This window comes from Meles meles, chromosome 5, assembly GCF_922984935.1.
Source record: "Meles meles chromosome 5, mMelMel3.1 paternal haplotype, whole genome shotgun sequence".
NCBI lineage: Eukaryota > Metazoa > Chordata > Mammalia > Carnivora > Mustelidae > Meles > Meles meles.
Genome location: NC_060070.1, coordinates 85,062,705 through 85,084,038, shown reverse-complemented (window position 1 = coordinate 85,084,038; position 21,334 = coordinate 85,062,705). Strand labels below are relative to the sequence as shown.

At 39.3% G+C, this 21,334-nt stretch overlaps 1 protein-coding gene across 1 annotated transcript; it reads left to right on the top strand.

Moving 5' to 3' along the window:
• Positions 1–6,684: 6,684 nt before the first annotated feature.
• CALHM4 (calcium homeostasis modulator family member 4) lies at positions 6,685–11,450 on the top strand. Its single transcript, XM_046004361.1, has 2 exons — positions 6,685–7,242; positions 11,064–11,450. The coding sequence occupies exons 1-2, from the start codon at positions 6,685–6,687 to the stop codon at positions 11,448–11,450; spliced, it is 945 nt and encodes a 314-aa protein (XP_045860317.1).
• The last annotated feature ends 9,884 nt before the right edge of the window (positions 11,451–21,334 follow it).

The window sequence follows — 21,334 nt, the reverse complement described above, 5'->3', positions numbered from 1 at the left end:
CACCTTATGTTTATGTAAAGTTTAAAATTTACAATATAGTTTTTATTTTATCTCACTTTAATTCAATTACCATCTGTCAAATAGTACTGTAATCACTAATCATTACCATTTCCTAGGATGAGAATCTAAAAGTCATGTTAAGAAATTTGTTCAAAGTTGCTGGATAGTCAGCAACAAAGGGGGATTTGGGCTCAAGTCGCTGACTCCAAACATTTTTTTTTTCTACTGTACACACTCTATGTTAGAGCAAAATATTTCAGAGGTAGACTCCCCATAGCTGCTAAGGTATGGTGAGAACATGTCACCGAGCCTAGTGTGGGGCAATGTTGGGTTCTGAGAAAAACAAAGAAAAGGCTTGTGTCCTTGGTAGGTGAGGAATGGTGATACTGGAATCAATTTCACTAAACTCCAGTGGCTGTGCTGTGGTGACATCAGGGCCACCATGTGGATTCAGGACATCCCGGATACTATAGGAAAAGCCAGCTCTTCCATTGGATTGACAGGCCTCCCCCTCTCTCCTGCCCCTTTATCCAGGACCATGGGGCTTAAGGAAGGAGTCCCTGCCTGGCATTCCCTCCCAAGAGCACAGCCTGCATGAAAGCAACAGCAGGTAGTGGCATGGGACCCCAGACTGTGAAACCCGCCAGCCTTCAGCAGCTCTTGGGATCTAAGGAAGTCTGCTCTGCCCCAGGCTCGCTCACTCCTTCACCTAAATAGAAGAAAATACAGAGGAAGGGATGTTTCAAACAGGTAGCTGATAGATAATATCTCTTCTGGCAGCAGACTAGGAAGATGAATGGTTTCACAATAATGCAGAATTTTGCTATTTTATTAGGAGTTCTTTCGGTAGCCTAGGCTGGAATTTGGAGCCGAAGGAAATGATGAACTGGGCCGCTCCCTGAGAGTGGTCCCCTGGCAGGTATCTGGCAGCTGCGTAGGGACCTGGGAGGTGCTAACAGAGGCCAACACCTGCTGATGTGTCAGCCCTGTTACCGTGATCTGAGAGCACCCACAAGCTCTCAGATGTGGTCATCACATCACGTCTGCACCGGGAACCTGTTCTCTCTTTGCAACTTCCCTTGTAAGGCTGCTTTTGTGTTTATTTTAACCAAACTTCTTTATGTAGAACGAGTGATGATACGCTCAGCACCCCAACCCTCTGAGGACTGCTCCAGCTGTCAGCTCTGATTTCCCCGTTGGTGCGCCAGCGTGTCCTCTGCGAATGAGCTGCTGGATGGGTCTCCGCTGACGAACAGACATTTTATATGTTGGGTAGACAGGTGACAGCAAGCTCTTTTTACAAAACCCAGGAGGAAGTTGATTAGTCAGAGGTAATCCTTGACAATCACTGATAAGTTACACACAGGTATCCCTGAGGAAGCCACTCGTTCTTTTTACCGTAAACAACAATAAACACTCCAGAATTTGTGATCAACAAATGCTTTTATGGCAAGACTTTGATGCCCCGTAGTGACTTCTCATCAATCAATGCTCCATCCTTTCCTGCCTTGTTCCCTGAGTGGCCTACAGTTTCCTTCTCTGCTTCCTCACTTCCTATGTGTTCCATGAAATGGACATTTAAAATATGAAATTATAAGCATAAGGAAGATGTGGTTCTTATTACCAAGCTCTACTGAACGAGCTGCTAGATCTTTCAGGCTCTGCTCTAAGCAATAAAGCAGTACTGACACAAGTGAGTTAGCCAGCCCCCTCCTTAATTTTAGTCTGTCCTCCTCAGTGGTCACTGCTGTTTTTATTTTATTTTATTTTATTATTTTTAAAGATTTTATTTATTTATTTGACAGAGAGAGAGAGAGATCACAAGTAGGGAGAGAGGCAGGTGGGGGGGGTGGAGAAGCTGGCTCCCTGCTGAGCAGAGAGCCGGATGTGGGGCTCAATCTCAGGACCCTGAGATCATGACCTGAGTTGAAGGCAGAGGCTTAACCCACTAAGTTACCCAGGCGCCCCCCTATTCTTGTTTTTAAATTCTACATATGTTAGTAACCACAAAGAATATGTAATTCGTTTTGTTCCAAAAACTTTACATAATTGGTCATACTGTACCTATCCTACAGCTTGCATTTTTCCTTCTTAGTTCTTTGTTACAATTTATCCATATAAATAGCTGTCACTCTAGCTAGTTTATTTTCACAGCCCCTAAAGTGGAGGTCAGCCAACTTCTTCTGTAAAGGGCCAGAGAGGAGATATTTTAAATTTTATGGACATAGGGACTCTGTCACAACCACTCAACTCTGCTATTGTGGTGGGAAAGCAGCCATAGACAATTTAGGAACAGGTGTGTCTATATGTGTTTATATGTTTATATGTGCCAATAAAACTTTATTTGTTAACATAGAGACTTGAGTTTCATGTAATTTCACGTGTTATAAAATACTGAAAAAATTTTTTCCAACCGTGTTAAGACATAAAAACCATTTTTAGCTCACAAGCCACAGAAAACCGGCAGTGGGCCAGTTTAGTCTATGAGCCCTATATGGTGCACCCCTAGTCTATAGCATTCTATTTCTGTGGCTTATTAATCTGTTTCTTTGTTATTGGATATTACTAATGAAATGGAATGGAAATACTATGATGGACTACTACTTATACTGTAGATAAAGCTTGTTTGTTGTTCATATCCTTTATATCCTAATGTTTACTTAATCATTTCTGATAAAGATATGGTTAAAATCTCTGATTATAAGAAGTCTCCTTATAACTTGACCAGATATTGCTTTATATATTTCAGAGTGATGCCGTCACAGACATATGAGCTGACAATGGCTATAGCTTCCTAATGGATTGTTCCTTTTATTATAATGGAATGTTCCAAATTAGCCCTTTTGACACTTTTTGTCTTTAGTTAAGTTTTGCCTTATTTTAATTTTATTATTCTCAGTTAAATATATTCTAATACCTTTATTTTTCAAGCTTTGTGTGTGGTCTAGTTTTAGGTGTGTCCTTTGTAGGCAGTATGACTCTATTTTTAATCACTCTGGAGGTAAGTTTACTCCAGCTTTGGTGTGATGGTGAAATGTGTGTGCCAGACAATTGGGCTCCTAATCCTGATTTTTCCAGCATCTCTGTATGACCCTGTGCAATTTCCTCTATCTCTCCACGCCTCAGTTTTCTCATATGTAAAGAAGTTGAGGATAATATTAGTATCTAATCATAGTTCTTAGAACAGTGCCTGGCATGTCATGACTTGCGGTAATTGTTAGGTATTTAAAATTTTTTGTGTGTGTGATTACTGATGTGTTTGGTCCCATTTTTATCATTATTTTGTGTTTTCTTTTACCATCATTTCCCTTTTGCTTACAATCTCTTTTCCAGTTAATATTCCTTTTTCTTTCCTGCTTTTGAATGATCTATACATCAAGATCAATTATTTGATTTATACTTAAAGTTTTACTGCTTTAACGAGATATGAATTAATTTACAATTTGATGCATTTTGGCATATGTATACACCCCTGAAGCCATCAAATCAATCAACGTAATTATTCCCACTACCCCTGTTTGAACTGTGTTATCTTATTCTTTGTCAAGTTGGCATCCATTAATTACAGGGCCGCACTAACAGCCAAAGTGGTTTGTATCTCCCGCCCAATCCAGAGCCCATACCTGGAACCACCTTCTTATTTACCTTTCATACATTAAGCCATTGTTTCCCCTGCTCTAGACCAACCCAGGACCAGGTACTGGACAAGCAGTGACAGCCTTTATGCCCCAAAGCTCACCAGAATTCTTTAAACTAGCCAATCCTAAGCTGTTTCCCATGCCTTACCTTGTCTTTACCATGGAAATCCCAATAAAAGCTCTGGCATAGAGTCTCCTGTCTTTCTTTCTGGGCCCTGACCAAACCTGGTGCTTCCTTGCATGGCCCGGCATACCCTCTTCTCTTGAGAAATGAAAGTAAGAAATCTTCTGCCAATGGCTTTGGCATCTCCGTGTCATCACTCAGTTACCTCCATAAATTAAAACCCTGTCATTATAAACTGATACAACTCTTTAAAGTCTTCTCATGCCTCTTGGTAATCACTCTCTTCTTATTCCTCCTCCTCCACTCCTTAGGCAAGTACTGGCTTATTTTCTGTCAGTATCAGTTCATTTGAATTTTTTAGAATTTTATATGGAGTCATACATTATGCACTCTTTTGCTTAAATTCTTTAATTCAGAATGTCCTTTTGAATTCATTCTTCTTGTTGCATATATCAATAGTTTATTCTTTTTATCTTGCTGAGTAGTATTCATCATATGGATATATAAAATTTTTTTGATCTACTCACCTGTTGATGGACATTTGTGTTGTTTTGATTTGCAGGTACTATAAATAAAACTACTGTGGACATTCAAGTATGAGTTTTCATATGGACTTATGCTTTCATTTCTCTTGAGCAAGTATCTAGGAGGTAAACGTATTATACACTGGGTACATAGTTACTGTTTTAGAAAAACCTGACAGTTTTCCACAGTGGTTATTCCATTTTACATTCCCACTACCTGGGTAGCTCAGTTGGTTAAGTATCTGACTCGTGATTTCGGCTCAGGTCATGATCCCAGGGTGTCAAGATCAAGCCCCAACTTGGACTCCATGCTCAGAGTGGAGTCTGCTCGAGATTTTCTTTCTCCTCCCTCCACCTCTCCCTGCCATGCTCTCTCTCTCTAAAATAAATATATCTTTTAAAAAGAGATTTTATTTATTTATCTGGGAGGGGGAGAGCAACAGAGAGAACGCAAGCAGGCAGAAGGGCGGAGGGATAGAGAGAGGAAGACTCACAGCTGAGCTGGGAGCCTGATGTGGGACTTGATCCCACGACTCTGAGATCATACCTGAGCTGAGGGCAGACGCTTAACCAACTGAGCCACCCAGGTACGCTAAAATAAATAAATCTTTAAAAAGAGAGAGAGAGAGTGTGTGTTCCAGTTACTTCGCAATCTTCACCAACATATGGTATTGTCAGTTTTCTTAATTTCAGCCATTTGCCCAGTGATATCTTATTATATCCCTGTATTGCCTTAGTTCTATCTTCTTAAAGTAAAAAAAGTAATTCTTTCTATAGCTAATAATTAAAGAAAATAACTTAAAAATATCATATTTATACTCATCATTATTTTTTGTCCTATGTCTTTCCTTAGAGTTCATTTTTCTCCTTGTTGAACTATATCCCTTAATAATGCTTTTTATGAGACCTTGTGAGTAGTAAATTCCCTTAACCTTTATATATCTTTTATTTATTTATTTTTTTAATTTTTTAATTTTTTTTATACATCTCTTTTTAAAATTAACGTATGTATCTTTATTTCATTCTGTCTTGAGTGGTATTGTATCTGATACCAAACATTCTGAAGATGTTGCCTTTTGTCTCTAGTGTTGCTAATGAGAAATATTTCCTCCTTCTAAGGTCATTCTTTTGTAGTTTATCTGTCTCTTCTTTCTGGTACTTTTTTTTATAACATCTCTTCATGCTTCACACTCTGCAGTTTTACTGTGGCGTGTTTATATGTCGATTTGTCTTTATTTACACTGTTCAGAACATCTAACACTCTTCTGATGTGAGAACTTTAGTCGATTCTGCCAAATTCTCAGTTATTTCTCTTCAAATATTGTTTCTCTGCCTATCCCTTCATTTTTTTTTTTTCCTTTTGGGACTCCTATTATGGAGTTGCTTAATCTGTCTTCTGTTTCCTTGAATTGGTTTTTAACATATGTTATTTTATACTGTAATACTTCATGGTATACTTTGGGTGAATTCCTCAGCATTATGTTTCAATTCAGTAATTATGTATTTAACCACACCCAGTTGAGAGTTTGAGAAGAGAAATTTATATCTTACTCATTTTTTATTAACCCAAACAAGCCTCGTCCAGTGCCTTCTATATAGAAGTCATACAATAAATATTTCCTGATTAAATAAATATAGAAAACACCTCATGTATTTGATTATCTTATTTCTTTTCATAGATACATAATTTTACCAATGCCTAAGTATCACATTTTCATGTAACAAAAAGATAGCATATAAACAAATTTGCAACTTAACTTACAAGGCAACACATTATTATATTACATTCTGTCAATACAAATTGCACTTATATGCAAAGTTAGAATATTTGTGTTGTGATTTGCCTTTGGGGTACTTAGGTCTTATTCTTCTTTTGGAGAAAGCTTTTGGGATCTTCTGGCAGAACTCTTAGGTTATGGACATTCCAGACAGCCCTAAAGCTTGGATTACTCTATTATTTGATATGCTTTGTGTCATAATTTTATGGTAACTAAATCCTGGTCTAGTACAGGGTAAGAATGTTCTCTGTTTTGCTTCCAATGCTCTATTTGCTGGTGCCAAACAGGTCGTGTCCCACAGAGCACCACATGGAAAGACGGCAGCAGTTTGCTTTGCAAGCAAGCCATTCTCTTCTTAGTGGAAAGATAAGCTGCAGCAGTTTTTCCTGTCACTCGTTCCAGATGAATCTCTCTTCTAGTTTTTCGTGGCTTGAATCTGAAGTGCATTAATTAGCTCAGGATTCACAAACTATGCAAGGAAAGATGCAAGAATCCTTTAAACATATGAGGATGTTGGGTCACTTGGCACAGCCAGTTAAACCAGTAAGATCCCATAAAATGGTTATAGCTGGTGGAGTGTAATGATCAGAAAGGGCCATTTGTGTCAGAGCTTCCCAACGATGAGCCCGACTCTCAACAATATCGTATCTTCCCTGCAGAGAAGTGGAACATTTATGAATTCTTTAATTGCTGCTTCAACCATTGGCGCACAACAGCTTTTCTCCTCTTTCACCTTCAGTTGTCCCTGTCAGGTTGGGAAAAATTTCTACTACGGTTCTGCTTTTCTAGTCATTCCAGCCTTGATCCTTCTGGTTGCTGGCTATGCTCTGAGAAGCCAGATGTGGACCATGACCAGTGAATACTGCTGCAGCTGTGGCCCTCCCCAGCGGAGAATCAGCCCTCTGGAGCGCAAGCTGGCCTGTCTTCGGTTCTTCAGCATCACCGGGAGGGCACTTGTTGCGCCATTAACGTGGCTGGCCGTAACCCTGCTGACAGGCACTTACTATGAATGTGCGGCAAGTGAATTCGCACCTGTGGGCCATTATTCTGTGTTTGACAATGTCAGTGTCAGCAAAAAGAAGGAGATCCTGGCTGGGTTTCCATGCGGCAAATCGGCTCCATCTGACATGATCCTGGTAAGAGATGAAGTAGCTCTCCGGCACAGATACCAGTCACAAGTAAGTTCTTGTTTGTTTTTTTTTTTTTTTCTTTTTTCTTGCTATGGTATCCCAGCTTAACCACAGCCAGTGGAAACATTTCACATTCCTAACGCTTCTCGTGTTATCTGAGTACACAAACTCAATGCCATCCATCAAAGTGATTTTTACTGAGCGGCTATATACATATGGTTAGGATGTTGGGCTTCTGAGTAAGCAGACCTGTGTTGGAATCTTGCTTTGCCATTTATTAACCTGCAAAACCTTGAGCAAGTCATATAACTTATCCATGTTTCCACTTTTCTCCACTGTAAAATGGAGATATTAACATGATCTACAACATAGGGTTGGGGTGAGTAACAAATGAGCTAATACATCTAAAGGGCTCAGGCTTGTGTCCACAATCCATACTAAAAACAAACAATTTTTGATATTTTAATAATAATACTAAATTACCTCATTCCACCTTGCATATTCTGAAATATTTATTCTTGTGTCTTAAAATTTTATCTAAAATTAGAGGAAGCTTAATTATGGTTAAAATAAATTCCAGTGATGGCTCTAAATTTAATGTCCTTAGACCAGTTTATGTGAAGGGGTGGGAGGAGTCAGGGAAAAGGCCTGTATCTACTGTACTTACAGATTAAATTTAAGAAGTATAAGTGTATTTTGTGAATACAGAGAGTCATTGGCATTCATCACTTTCTCCGAGGGATCTGGGATAAAAAGCACATTTGTAAACCACTGCAATGCAGTAAAAATACATTAATTTTAAACTCTTTATTGCAAAGGCATATATTTTTTCACTTATGTCTTTTTAACTATTAAAATTTAGAAGTGCTAGTGCTATTTTGTTGAAGAAAAATTACTATCAACGCACAGAATACCGAAGTGTTGCATGGCCCTATTTAAGCAAAATTAGAAATCTCATTATGGTAGGCTCCATTTCAACATTTTACATTAGCCCTAAAGCTCAGGCAGAGGACATGTGAAAATAGGTGAAAAGTCAAATAATCAGTGAGGCAATTTTAGCTTTCAAAAATATTCTTGCTCAAGAAAAACTAACATGTAATACACAGTGGTAAGATTTTCCTTCTTCCTTTTTTTTTTTAAGATTTTATTTATTTATTTGACAGAGGGCGAGAGAGAGATCACAAGTAGGCAGAGGGGCAGGCAGAGAGAAATGGGGAAGCAGGCTCCCTGCTGAGCAGAGAGCCTGATGCAGGGCTCAATCTCAGGACCCTGAGATCATGACCTGCACTGAAGTTGACGCTTAGCCCGCTGAGTTACTCAGGTGCCCCTGGTAAGATTTTCTTAAAGTGAAAATAAAACGTCTTATTTGATGCACACAAAGACTTGATAGTTTTATGGTTCAGAATGCCATCAGCCAGTGGGTGTTTTTGGATCAATGGCCACAAAACTAATATTTATTAAGATGTTTATCATTTACTGCATAAGCAGTTCACATTTAATTCTAGTCCTTAGACTCTTGAGAGAGAGGTATAATCAACCCCATTTTACAGATGAGGAAACAAAAGCTCAAAGAGTTTATGTAACTCTTATAAGTTCACAGAGCTAATAAATGGTTGATTGAGATAGTCAAAGTTCATACTGTTTCCATTTCACCAGGCTGCCTTTCCTTTACAACCCCCTTGGACTTCAATCTCATTTGAAGAATATACACTGTCTTTCTGTTTGATTTTTCTGAGTTGACCACAAGATCATATTAAGTTCAAACCCTTTCTCTGCCCATGCCTCATTCTAAAATAGCTTCCTCACATGAGTTTTACCCAATTTTAATTAATTTTCCACAGCCATGTCAAAATTATCCTTATAAATGCAAATTGAATGATGAGCACCACCCCTCCCAACCCCGGTATAAATTTCTTTGATGATTTTCGACCAGCCCAATCCGAAATCCAGAATCCTGTCATGAAATACAAGGTCCTTCAGTGTCTGGTTTCTGACCACTTTTCTACATGACTCCTATGACCCTGGAGGTACAAACTTGTTGAGGTTCTCCCAACTCTTCATGCTATTTTTCTTCTTCTCTTATTAGAACTCTCCTCAGCTTCTTGAATCTGGTGAACTACCCTTTAATATTTAAGTCTGAACCTCATCTCCTCTGGGAATTACTCCCTGATCCTCCTCTTCCTTAGGATGAGTTCACTTCTCTCCCATTGTGCTTACCGATACAAAAAACTATTAGATTTTACCATATTTCCTAGTTTGCTATTTTGTCTCCCTCTTTAGGCTTAAATACTGTGGAAAGAGTGAATGTATCTTAAATTATTCACATCTGAGTCCCCATCACCAACAACCATGTATAGAACATGGTGGGAGGTCAACCTGGGACTCAATAAATTATGGCTGATGAGTTAATGGGCATCTCAGATGGCCTTTCCTCCACTGTGCTGTCCTCTCTCAAATTAAATTGCTGTGAGTGTCACTTTGTAGGTTTTAGCCACCACTGAGTGCAGCAACCCTGCTGAGCTCACACTGGTAATTCCAGGCTTACTGGTGAATCACAAGCTGGGGAGAGACCCTCACCTCCCAGACTGAGGCTGCTGACTGCTGGCTTCCTTATACCTCTGGAACTTGCCTCTCTTACTTTACATAATAATAGCTAATTATTGAAAAAAGAATAATTAAAAAAAGAGTTTTAAGACTAGAAAACAGCCATTTATGTTAGTCTTTCAAAGAGAGCACTCAATGTAAGTAAAATATAGTTAATTTTCCTTTCACAGTATATTTCAAAAATGAATCATAAAACTGGTCAGCAAATAACTATTTGAAGGAGGAAGGAAAGGAAAAGGAAAATAATAAGGTGCTTTCCATTTAGGTACATAAGTGTCTTCTTTGGTTGCGAAAAATAAAAGGTAAGAGCAACTCAGGAAGAAATATCAATGGATACCTGTTAGCACATTATTAAGAAGGCACTTAGGAAGCTACCATTATTATCTATCATATCACCATTTTCATCACCATCATTATCTCATTATCAAATAGTTATTAAGCACCCAAAGGATGTTCGACCTGTCCCTAATTGTTGGGGAGAAAAGTTGAGCTAAAACCAAAGAATATAGTTTATGTATACTACACAAGAGTAATTGGTGAGTTATAGCATCTTCGAGGACAGTAGTTTTAATCCATTCCAAGTTAACAGGTCAATATCCTTTGTAGCCCCCAAACCAAACTGAAATGGTTGGGCTTATTCTCTCCATCATGCCTGTATCCATACTAAGAGATCAGTACTCTGTTATTATTTCAAAGACTAGAAAAAAAAATTTCTTTTTTTAAAAATAAGTGATCTCAATTTTTTTAAAAAAGATTTTATTTATTTATTTGACAGAGAGACAGCGAGAGGGGATACAAGCAGGGGCCTTGGGAGAGTGGGATAGGGAGAGGCAGGCTCCTGCTGAGCAGGGAACTGGATGCAGAGCTCAACCTCAGGACTCTGGAGTTATGACCTGACCCTGAAGGCAGACACTTAAGGACTGAGCCATCCGGGTGCCCCACAAATTTCTTTTCTTTTTTTTGGAAAATTTTAGTTATTTATTTATTTGACAGGGAGAGAGGGAGAGAGCGCACAAGCAGGGGGAGTGGCAGGCAGAGGGAGAAGCAGGCTTCCCGCTGAGCAAGGAGCCCGATGTGGGACTTGATTCTAGGAGCCTGGGACCAGAGCAGAAGGCAGACGATTAACTGACTGAACCACCTAGGCTTCCCTCCACCAAAATTTCTTACCCACAGTTTATTTCTCAGGAATCCTTCTTACAGTGTCTGTTCCTTCGACTCTCACTATATTGACGTTTTCTGCTTTTCTTTTAAATAACTACGTCAAGATGCTGGGCTGGATTCTGATCACTCTGGCAACCATCGCTGCCCTAGTCTCCCGCTGCTTGGCGAGGTGCTGCTCTCCCCTCACGTCTCTGCAGCACTGCTATTGGACCAACCACCTCCACAATGAGAGGGAGCTCTTTGAACAAGCCGCTGAGCAACATTCACGGCTCCTCATCATGCAGCGCATAAAGAAACTCTTCGGCTTCATTCCTGGAAAGGAAGATGTCAGACACATCCGTATTCCTTCGTGTCAGGACTGGAGAGATATTTCAGCACCCAGTCTTCTCTGCATGGGTGAGGACTTGCAAGGTCACTACAGCTTCCTTAGAGACAGGGTGGATGTAGATAATGAGGAAAGCAAATCCGAAGGGATTGAATTAAAACCTTGATTATAGCACCTCAGGTTGTTCTAACAGATTCAGGTTGCTTAACAGATACTTTACTCTCGTGATGATGGAGTTTCAGTGTATTCCCTTCATCTTTTCTGTCTCTTCTGATATTTGTTTAAATAAGTCCATTCAAGATGGTTCTTCTGAAAGCAGTTAATCTGATCATTGTGCCAATCTGTTTTTGAAATCTCCGTGGTGGTCTGGTGATGCCTATATTGGTTTAATTTAAAAGATATGGATTTTGAAGTCATATCAGAATGGGAATCTTGGTTCTGTTACTTGGTTTGCTGTGGGAAAACCAATATTTTGAATACCATTTTGTTATCTGCACATAATAGCTACTTCATAGAGCTGTGGTGAGGATTGAAGGTGATAATATAAGCAAAGTGCTCAGCACAGTGCCTTTCCTAAAATAAGTTCCAACATACGTTACTTTCTCCCTTTCTCTTTGTGTTCCATGTCTCCCATCATTATTCCCCCATCTCTAATTTCTAGTTTTCTTTATTTCTACCTCTTTAATATCCAGCAACTTTTCACTTGCTTCTGTCCCTTCTTTTGATCTTAAATATCTGATCTTTTGGGAACTAGAATAAAAAACCCTTTCTAAGCTGGTAACATGTAAGGGAGAAACCCATGCAAGAAGGTCTTGAGTCATTCTGCCATAATCAGGGGATGATGATGCATTATTCTATCATCATTAGTATCATAAAAGTTATTTATAGCACCTCACACTAGGAGCATTTTTATAGCCACAACATATAAAGTTTATTCTAGAAAGCTTCCCTTCTGTGCAGTGTGTCTCTGCAGTGTCTCTGCTATCTGTGTCTTTTCATGATCAGTTTGCACCCTTGCATTCAAAATCTGTTGGGGGATATGAGACTTCCACCTACATTTGTACATCTGTTGTCTAAAACTCCGAAAGGGGAGACCCACCTGACTCTTCTCTGTGACTTCATACTTCTAATATTTGAGTTTTCTAATTTATCCTGATTATTTCTGACATATGTAGTTTTTTAAAAAAGATTTTATTTATTTATTTGACACAGACACAAGTAGGCAGAGAGGCAGGCAGAGAGAGAGGGGGAAGCAGGCTCCCTGCTGAGGAGGGAGCCCGATGCGGGACTTGATCTCTGGACCCTGAGATCATGACCTGAGCGGAAGGCAGAGGCTTAACCTACTGAGCCACCCAGGCGCTCCCCGACATATGTAGTGTCTTGTGCCTGATGTTTGTCACATTCACTTAAGCAACTGGTTCATTGCCAAAGTCAGCAAAATGAGGGCTTTTGCTTATTTTTTAAAACCAAAACCATGGCTGCTTACTGGATAATGGACCAAATGTCAATTGTCAAGATGACCTTCAAGATTCACTTGCAAGGAGACTTGAGTAACTAAAATGCAGTCAATTACTCAGAAATCTACTTTTACACAATTGTGGAAGAAAGAGTCTAGGGGGCGCCTGGGTGGCTCAGTGGGTTAAGCCGCTGCCTTCGGCTCAGGTCACGATCTCAGGGTCCTGGGATCGAGCCCCACATCGGGCTCTCTGCTCAGCAGGGAGCCTGCTTCCCTCTCTCCTTCTCTGCCTGCCTCTCTGCCTACTTGTGATCTCTCTCTGTCGAATAAATGAATAAAATCTTAAAAAAAAAGAAAGAGTCTATTCTGTGTGAAATTATGGGTTCCACAAACTTAATGGAAACAAATAGAAAATGCATTTGAAGAAGTTCATTTAAAAAAAAATCTGAAAGAGATGTATAGTGTAGTACTTTGCTATAGCAGGAAACCTATCTCTCCCTTGTGATTACTTAGTGGGCACGTCAGTTGGTCTCTCTGAGACTCAGCTGTTTCATCTATAAAATGTAGATAATGATACCTTACCTGTTGTAGGGCAAGGAACCTAAGCAAATGTATTTTGAGGTTCCTTTTAAATCTGTTAAGATTTTGACATTCATGTTCAAATATATACAGGTCCATATGTATACAACCTTCTGGAATAGCAGTAGGCCCAGGTTGTCTCCATTAGAAGGAAAAGATCACTGTGTTCAATTCTTCTTCTAAAGACATTTGCTGGTGTTCCACTTTCAAAAGAATGTTAATGTACTGAACTTTTTTAAGTGGCCGAGGAAAGCTATTCCAACTTTATCCCATAAATCCATACACAAGACTGGCTGACATGATATTACAAGAGGGATCTTAAAAAAAAAAAAACAGAAGTTGTGGAAGGTAACTAGGGTCCTCATTTGGCTCTGATGTAAATGAGCTGTGTAAATATGGAAGGTCATGTCCACTTTCTTCTCCACAGTCTCCTCTAGCATTAAAATTCTATCACTCTGTTTGTCTGGGAGTTTTTGAAGCTCCTCTGTATTGGGACAGAATAGTTAAATCAACACTTTACACCTTGCTCAGAATTATTTTATTAGTTTTTGGGGATTATACCATAGTACATACTCTCCAATAAGATTTTCAGTTAACAGAAGGATCAAAAAGTATATAAAATTAAAGCATTACATCATTAGAAAGAAGAAAATAGTTGTTTATATATAGTAACACAAGAAAATTTTCTTTTTACTAGATTCTGAAGCCCATTTTACACCAAACTCCTTCAGAGTATGACATACACAGTTTATATTCTAAATCATGTAATCATGATCTTCTACTAGAGCTTTTTAGCAAAGGATTAAAGCAATCTTTGGCTTTTCTACATGGCTTCAGAGGCTTTATAGCCACTATGTGAGCATCTGAAGGGTGGTTCACATCCCTGATATTTCATTGTATACTACCCATTTACAATTAAATGAATAAAATTCTCATTTGTGTATGTGTGTGTGTGTATGTGTATGTACGTTTGTGTGTGTGTATATGTGTGTTTGTCCAGAATATTCTTTTGTTCCACAGCCAGTTAGACAAGACTTTTCCATTAAGAACATTGTACTTCCTCCTCTTAATGCCTAGTGGATATATGTAATTTTAAGACATATAATTAAAATCAATTATATGCTAATACTACCTTATATTTTGTTACCAAATGCTTTTGGCTACTACATCAAATGCTGTGGGTTGGCATATGTACAGACTTGCTCATTTCTTAACTTTGACTTGTCAGCTCCCCATCCCACCACCACAATCTAAGCTGCCTCCTTTCTGGAAGACAAATACAATATCAATGTTTAGATGTGTTTTATCCAGCTTTATGTTTTCCAAAGCCAAATTGCAGAATGATACTTACATTTATCTTCTTTGTTTCCTTTCTCTGTTCTCAATCTCAAATTCCATTAAAAAAATTCAAATGCAGGATTGTAATAAGAAACAACAGGGACACCTGGGTGGCTCAGTGGGTTAAAGCCTCTGCCTTCAGCTTAGGTCATGATCCCAGGGTCCTGAGATCAAGCCCTACATTAGGCTCTCTGCTCAGTGGGGAGCCTGCTTTTCCCTTTCTCTCTGTCTGCCTCTCTGCCTACTTGTGCTTTTTCTCTCTGTCAAATAAATAATTAAAAAAAAGAAACAACAAAGTGAATTTCCAAAGTGCTTTCTGCATTTTGTTTAGTGAAAAGGAAAACCACATTAACCTTAAAACTTTAAAATATCACAGCCAACAAAAGGCCTTTCAAATGCAAGACTAGTAGTTATTTGATACCTCAAAATATGAAGTGTAGCAATATAATGTTAGCTTCTAAATAAATCTACCAAAATTTAGCCCTTGTCACTAAAGAACAGATATCGGCAGGCTGTCCTCAGCTACATAGCTACACAACTTTATCCTTTAGCTGTAGGGCACACATCTATAAATGGGACTGGTGGACCAAAGAGCAATGAATGGTGTTTCCAGAGAGGTAAACTATATCATTCCTGAACTGAATTATTTTTCTTCACTAGCCACCAGGTACAATTAAACTTCTTTAATCTCAGTACATCAGAACTTTAGACAGAAATGGATTCTAAGTGTTGTTTCCTCTGCTGTCCCCAGTGGCCAAGTCAAGTATCTGCACCCATCTGTAGTAGTGATTAGTAGCTGTAAAAATAGTATGCCAGCTACTTTAAACAAATTTATCCCATTTACTCTTTGCAACAAACTGGTAAACAGAATCATATATTCTGATATGACTGGATGAAATGGCATGAATAACAGAGAATGTGAAGCAATTTTGTGTATGTGAAATTCTACACAGGAAATGCTGTCTCACTGACATAACTGGTGAACTATGGAAACATTCATAATTGGAATCCAAGACTATCTTACCCCAGTGAAGTAAGTTCCCCCATTTCACTCATGAAGCAACTGAGATACTGAAAAGTCCAGCAATTTGCCAAAGGACACAGACTCATAGTGATAGAGACCAAATCTGGCTCCAGCAGTCGGACTTCTGATCCTGCACTCCATAGTACTATGCTGGAATACAGCAACAGCAGACAGCTGATCAACCTTCCAAGGTCTTGCAGGTGTCAGGAGAATTCTCCTTCTATGTCTGAAAGTGAATAACTAAAACACCCTGAGCTCTGACAATAAGGTGCTCTATCACATCTGAGTCCCTCTCTTTCCATTTCCACTGTACCTGAAGGTAGACGGGCTCAGCTTCAAGGCACTGTACTTCTTAACAAAGTGAGATGTGCACTCTCACTGGGGCATCACTTTGGATCTGAGCTACCCTACAGCCAGTGGCACCGATTCTGTTAACCGCGGACTAACTGTGGGCTTCCCAGGAGGTTCAGGCATTCTTTCCATGCAGGGAATGGGCAGGACACTGCTATCATCTGCCGACTTGTTTTTGGTAGGCTATAGTTATGAAGGGTCAAAAATGGAGTCCGGGAAACATCTCTCATTCATATGGTTTTTGGATAAGTCAATCTCTCTGGGACTTTGATGTTCCCTTACATGAGACGGGGAGGGTGAAAAAACTGTGGGAGTGATTAAACTATATCAAGTCACAGATCTCTTTGAAAAGCCATTATGGGGCAAGCTATTTTGCAGAAAAAAACATGGAGATGGGCTCATTGGTCTCAGAGTTTACACACTAGGGTAGACTACATCGTGGCCTCCCCAAAGACGTTGATGTTAGAATCCTGGAATTTGTAAATGTTATACTGGGCTTTACATGGCAAAAGAACCATTGCAGATGTGATCAAGGATTTTGAAATGGAGATATTATCCCAGATTATCCTGGGGGGGGGCCCAAAGTCATCATAAGCCTCTTGTAAGAGGGGCATCGTCAGCAAAGGCAAAGTGAAAACTCAGAAGGAGTGTCAAGGAGCATTGGAGTGACATCTGAGAAATTAGCCATTGCTGGCTTTGAAGATGGAGGGGGTCATGAGCCAAAGGAAGGCAGACAGCCTCTAGAACCTGCAAAACACAGTAAATAGATTTTCCCCCTAAAGCCTCTGGAATATAGCCCCAATAATACCTTGACTTCAGCCTACTGAGACCGGTGTAACTGTGTCAGAACAGTCAGAATTATATACTGTTCTTATAGTTACAGAACTTTAATAAATTTGCACTGTGTAAAGCCACCAAGTTTGTGGTAATTTGTTTCAGGGGCATGAAACTAATACACCTACCAACACATTTCAGGAAATTGATGAACCCACAAGCTGGTCATGAATGACATGTCCTGGGTTTAGGACCTCTTCAAGGTAATTTCTAGCACAAGAATCCTGTGATTCTATATGCACTGTTGCTCTGCCCTAGGCAAAACTTGCTCCTGGTAAATAAATAATCTATAATATAATACTTTATAATAATAATATAAATAACGTGTTAGAACGGAAGGTATTCTATAATGCAGAAAAAACAGATGGATACACATTTTTTTAGGTATCAATAGATGTTTCAGCCTAAACTACAAATACAAAACATTTAAATATATTTTTCTTTAGTTGCCAGTGAGTGACATCAACGTAACTATGTACTGTGAATTTTTTCATAACATGGACATATTGCAGGAACTGAAATATGAGAAAACACAAACCAACAGAGGGGGAAGGCAAATCCAGATCTATGTGGTGTTTTTCGATTATATAAATTTTATAGATCAAGAAAAATGGGATTATTATTTAGTTTATGCTTCCCATAAATTTTATAGATCAAGAAAAATGGGCTTATTAGTTTATGCTTCCCATTCTTTCACTTTAACTTGACTTTGAGAAAGCCGCCTACAAAATAAGCATTTTTATTCCAATATGATTTTACAGATCCTATGAGGTCCTAGCAGACCAGAGAAAGATCTGTATTTGTTGGGACGATAAAGCCAAAGGCAAAAACGGCAGAGCAAGAATAGTATAATTCGGTATGCAATTCAGTGCTACTTGCCATCAGGGCATCGGGCACTTTGAGCTCCTTCTTGGAAATTTTCTAGATCCCCCTTGCATGGGGCTCTTGGAGATGGACCTCATTGGTTGGACCCAGGTCTTTCCTTTCTGGAGCACGGGGCACAGGGTATTCCCCACTATGTCTATGGCACCCAAAGCGGGGTGGTTGCAGGTCCCTAACTCAAGTGCACTGCACCGGCACCCAGCATAGGGGTGAGCACAAGCTACATGCCTCGGATCTGGTAGACCACTGGGGTGGTGCTTCAAGTCTCCTGAGGCTTACAACTGGCCCTTCAGATGGCTGTCCTTCCTAGCCCCAGATCACGTGGTGGCTTTGTGCTCTCCTGGACTAGTCAAATGCATTGCTTGCTGGCCAACAACTGCTGAACTGGATCCACTCACCTGGAAGGTATGGTGCTGCTGACACTGAAAGAGATCCCATTCTAGGGATGCGGTGATCCAGGCCTGAAGAAATCAAGACATGGTTGGAAGATGTGTAGTAAGTTTAGCGTGACTAGAAAACAAATGATCACTCTCATTTTCCAGCATACTTCTGGGTAAGACTTGCATTTGTGGCCATCAACAAGAGAGCACATTCTTTGAGAAAATCACTAGACTCCAGTATTCAGGAACAACATGATGGATGATGGAACTTAATGAGAAGGATATGGCCAACATTATCTTAATGGCATTAGGATACTGCAGAAGCAAGAACTGTGTTTCAGTAGAAGTTACAAAGAGTCATGGCATTCTGAGTAGTAACAGCTACTGTTACTTTTTTTCTTTTTACATGGTGGGAGATAGGCGGTTAGATAGGAGCAGTACATTTCATGATAAAGAACGTGAAGAGATGGTACGTGGGTACTACAGACAACCTTCATGCTCACTGATTAAACAAACAAATGCATACATGTCTCTACTACTTTAAATCTTTATCAGTAAATCACCATATCTTACTTTGCCCATGAATTTTTAAAATACATCTTTTAATAAAATTGTTTATATAGATAGGCCCCCACCAAAACATGTTTGCCAGGAAACTACACACCCTTAGGGGTGCCGCTGACTCAACCCTTCACTATATTTTCTCACAAGAAGCCAAAAAATAATTTGACCTTAAGTCAATTAAGTGTTTTTTAACTCTCAAGCTCATTTTCCTTTTACATTTTAAGTAATTTATACTGCATCTCCCTAACCCTATCTTCTTCTATATTTTTGCTCCTTCACTTTCTTTCCTCCTTCTCCACCCAGGCTCTTTCAAATCCAAAGCAAAGGTGTGTGTGAGTGTGTGTGTGTGAGAAAGAAAGGGGGGAGAATAATATGAATACGTATTTCTAGTGCAGTTTTAACATGCCATGAGAAAAATAAAATTAGGTAAAGAGGATAGGGCATACTGAGAAGAGTAGTTGTAATTTTAAGCCAGGTAATCAAGGTAGCCTCAGGGAGAATTACATTTGAGGAAAAACCTGAAGGAGGTGAGGGAGGGATCCATGTAGGTATGGGAGGAAGAGCATGCCAACAAGAGGGAAAGCAGGTGCAAAGACTTCAGGAAGAGAATCTGGGTTGCATGCTGCAGGACTGTAAGAGGGTAGTGTGGCAAGAGCAGAGAATAGATGGCAGAGCAGTAGGAGATAAGGTCAGAAGGGTAACAAGACGTGCAGGTGAGAGTTAAGGAAGCCAGATGGGCCTTTAATTTGTGGGGGGGCACGGTCAGTTATGAGTACAGTGACATGACCTGATTTACACTGTAGCAGGATCACTCTGACTCCTATGTTGAGTTAAAGCGGATTGTAAATGAGGGGGGAAGCAGGGAAGTGAGTTAGGCTCAAAGTGATACTGGGATCACTACCCTTCAAGGGAACACTTCAGAGTACACAAAATTAGAATTTCATATGGCTATTTGTACTTGTGACGACTGATGAGTGTTGGGACACCTGGCTAAATGAAACATTAGCCACAAGAACTAAAAGAATTAGGATTAACCTTTAAATAGGGAATTTGAAATTCTGTGCATCTGAGAGTAGTGAAGAGTGCCTAGAAAATTCATAGGCACTGACAAGTAAAAAACACCAAAACAGTTTTTAAAGACTGATAAGATTAGGAAATAGCAACTGAGAGTTTGCATTACTTGCAAAGAAATTTAGATGAACACAAATTAGTAAGACAAATATTTTAGGGACAGTATTCTTTAGTAATAAGGATGAATGGAGAACAGCAACAGAGAGGAGAGGTGCTTCAGAAGATATTCTATACATTCAAAATTATGAATAACACTAATATCCCATTTTTGAATTTGCATTATTTCATGTTCTATGAATGATCTTATAAGCTTATTTAGCTTATAAGTAGCTAAAGCTGGGCTTCTCACTTCTGGCCTGAGATCCTGTGATGTTCTCCCTACACCATTTGCCTATCTGCAGAGCTTGAAACACTCCTGTCCTCTAACACCTTTATATATTAAAAACAAAACACTAAAAGAAAGCCAATTTGCCTCTTAACAATTTCCCCATTTCAGGGAGTAAAGGGCCTTCCTGCATCTGTGAAGTGCCTTTGTCATTGTCAAAATGAAATGAAATTAGAGATTAACCAAAAAATTCTTAGTGATGTGATAAAGAAGATTTGGGCAGGGGAGGGGGTTGCTCTCTGATTACATTAGCACTGGAACTTTCTTAGGCAGTTATCTGCAGTATTGAGAAACAGAACAAAACCACCACATGAACATTCTGAAATATGAAGGCTTTGTAGTGAATATAGCTAATACGCTTGAAAAGGATTTTTTAACCAAAAATTCTATTAGTAGTGAAACATAGGAGCACTTCATTTACTAAGTTAAAACTTGCAACCAACATTAATCTTTTTCTGAATATAAACCTTAAATTTGTTTTGCTGGACCTCCTCTATTTTGATAGGTTGTTTTTATTACATAAAGAAAAGTTTTAAAATTTTACTTTTTTCTTTGATCCATTATTTAAAGGTGTTATCAACTTCTGTGCCAAACTCATTCTGTCATTAACTGTCAATTTGGTTACTAGAACTTCATCTTTCCTGTTGTTCTAGTCAAAAACAGTTTTTGACTTCTCTTTTTCACAAACCACATCAAATCCTGATCCTACAGGATCTGCAAATTCCTTCTCATCCCCCAGTTCACTGTGCATTAGTTACCTTGGCTTCCAAAATACCAAGTGGGGTCTCACCTTAGGACCTTTGAACTGACTCTTCCGTCCAGCTCTCCCCCCCCCCCCAACAAATCATTGTTTTCTGTGAACTCAGGATATCCAGAAAAATAGGCACCTTATATTTGCAAAGTTAACTCATGTATTTTATTTGATTCTCACCACTGGCAGTAGAGTTCCCAATTTTTCACCTTAAAGTCTAAAAGAATGCCCCAAACCAACTTTTTTTTTTTTAAGATTTTATTTATTTATTTGACAGACAGAGATCTCAAGTAGGCAGAAAGGCAGGCAGAGAGAGAGGAGGAAGCAGGCTCCCTGCTGAGCAGAGAGCCCGATGCGGGGCTCGATTCCAGGATACTGGGATCATGACCTGAGCGGAAGGCGTTAACCCACTGAGCCACCCAGGCGCCCCCCCAA

Coding starts and splice junctions, on each gene's coding strand:
- CALHM4 (XM_046004361.1), top strand. CDS start 6,685: ATGAGCCCGACTCTCAACAATATCGTATCTTCCCTGCAGAGAAGTGGA. Junction 7,243..11,063: donor GGCACAGATACCAGTCACAA/GTAAGTTCTTGT, acceptor AACTACGTCAAG/ATGCTGGGCTGGATTCTGAT.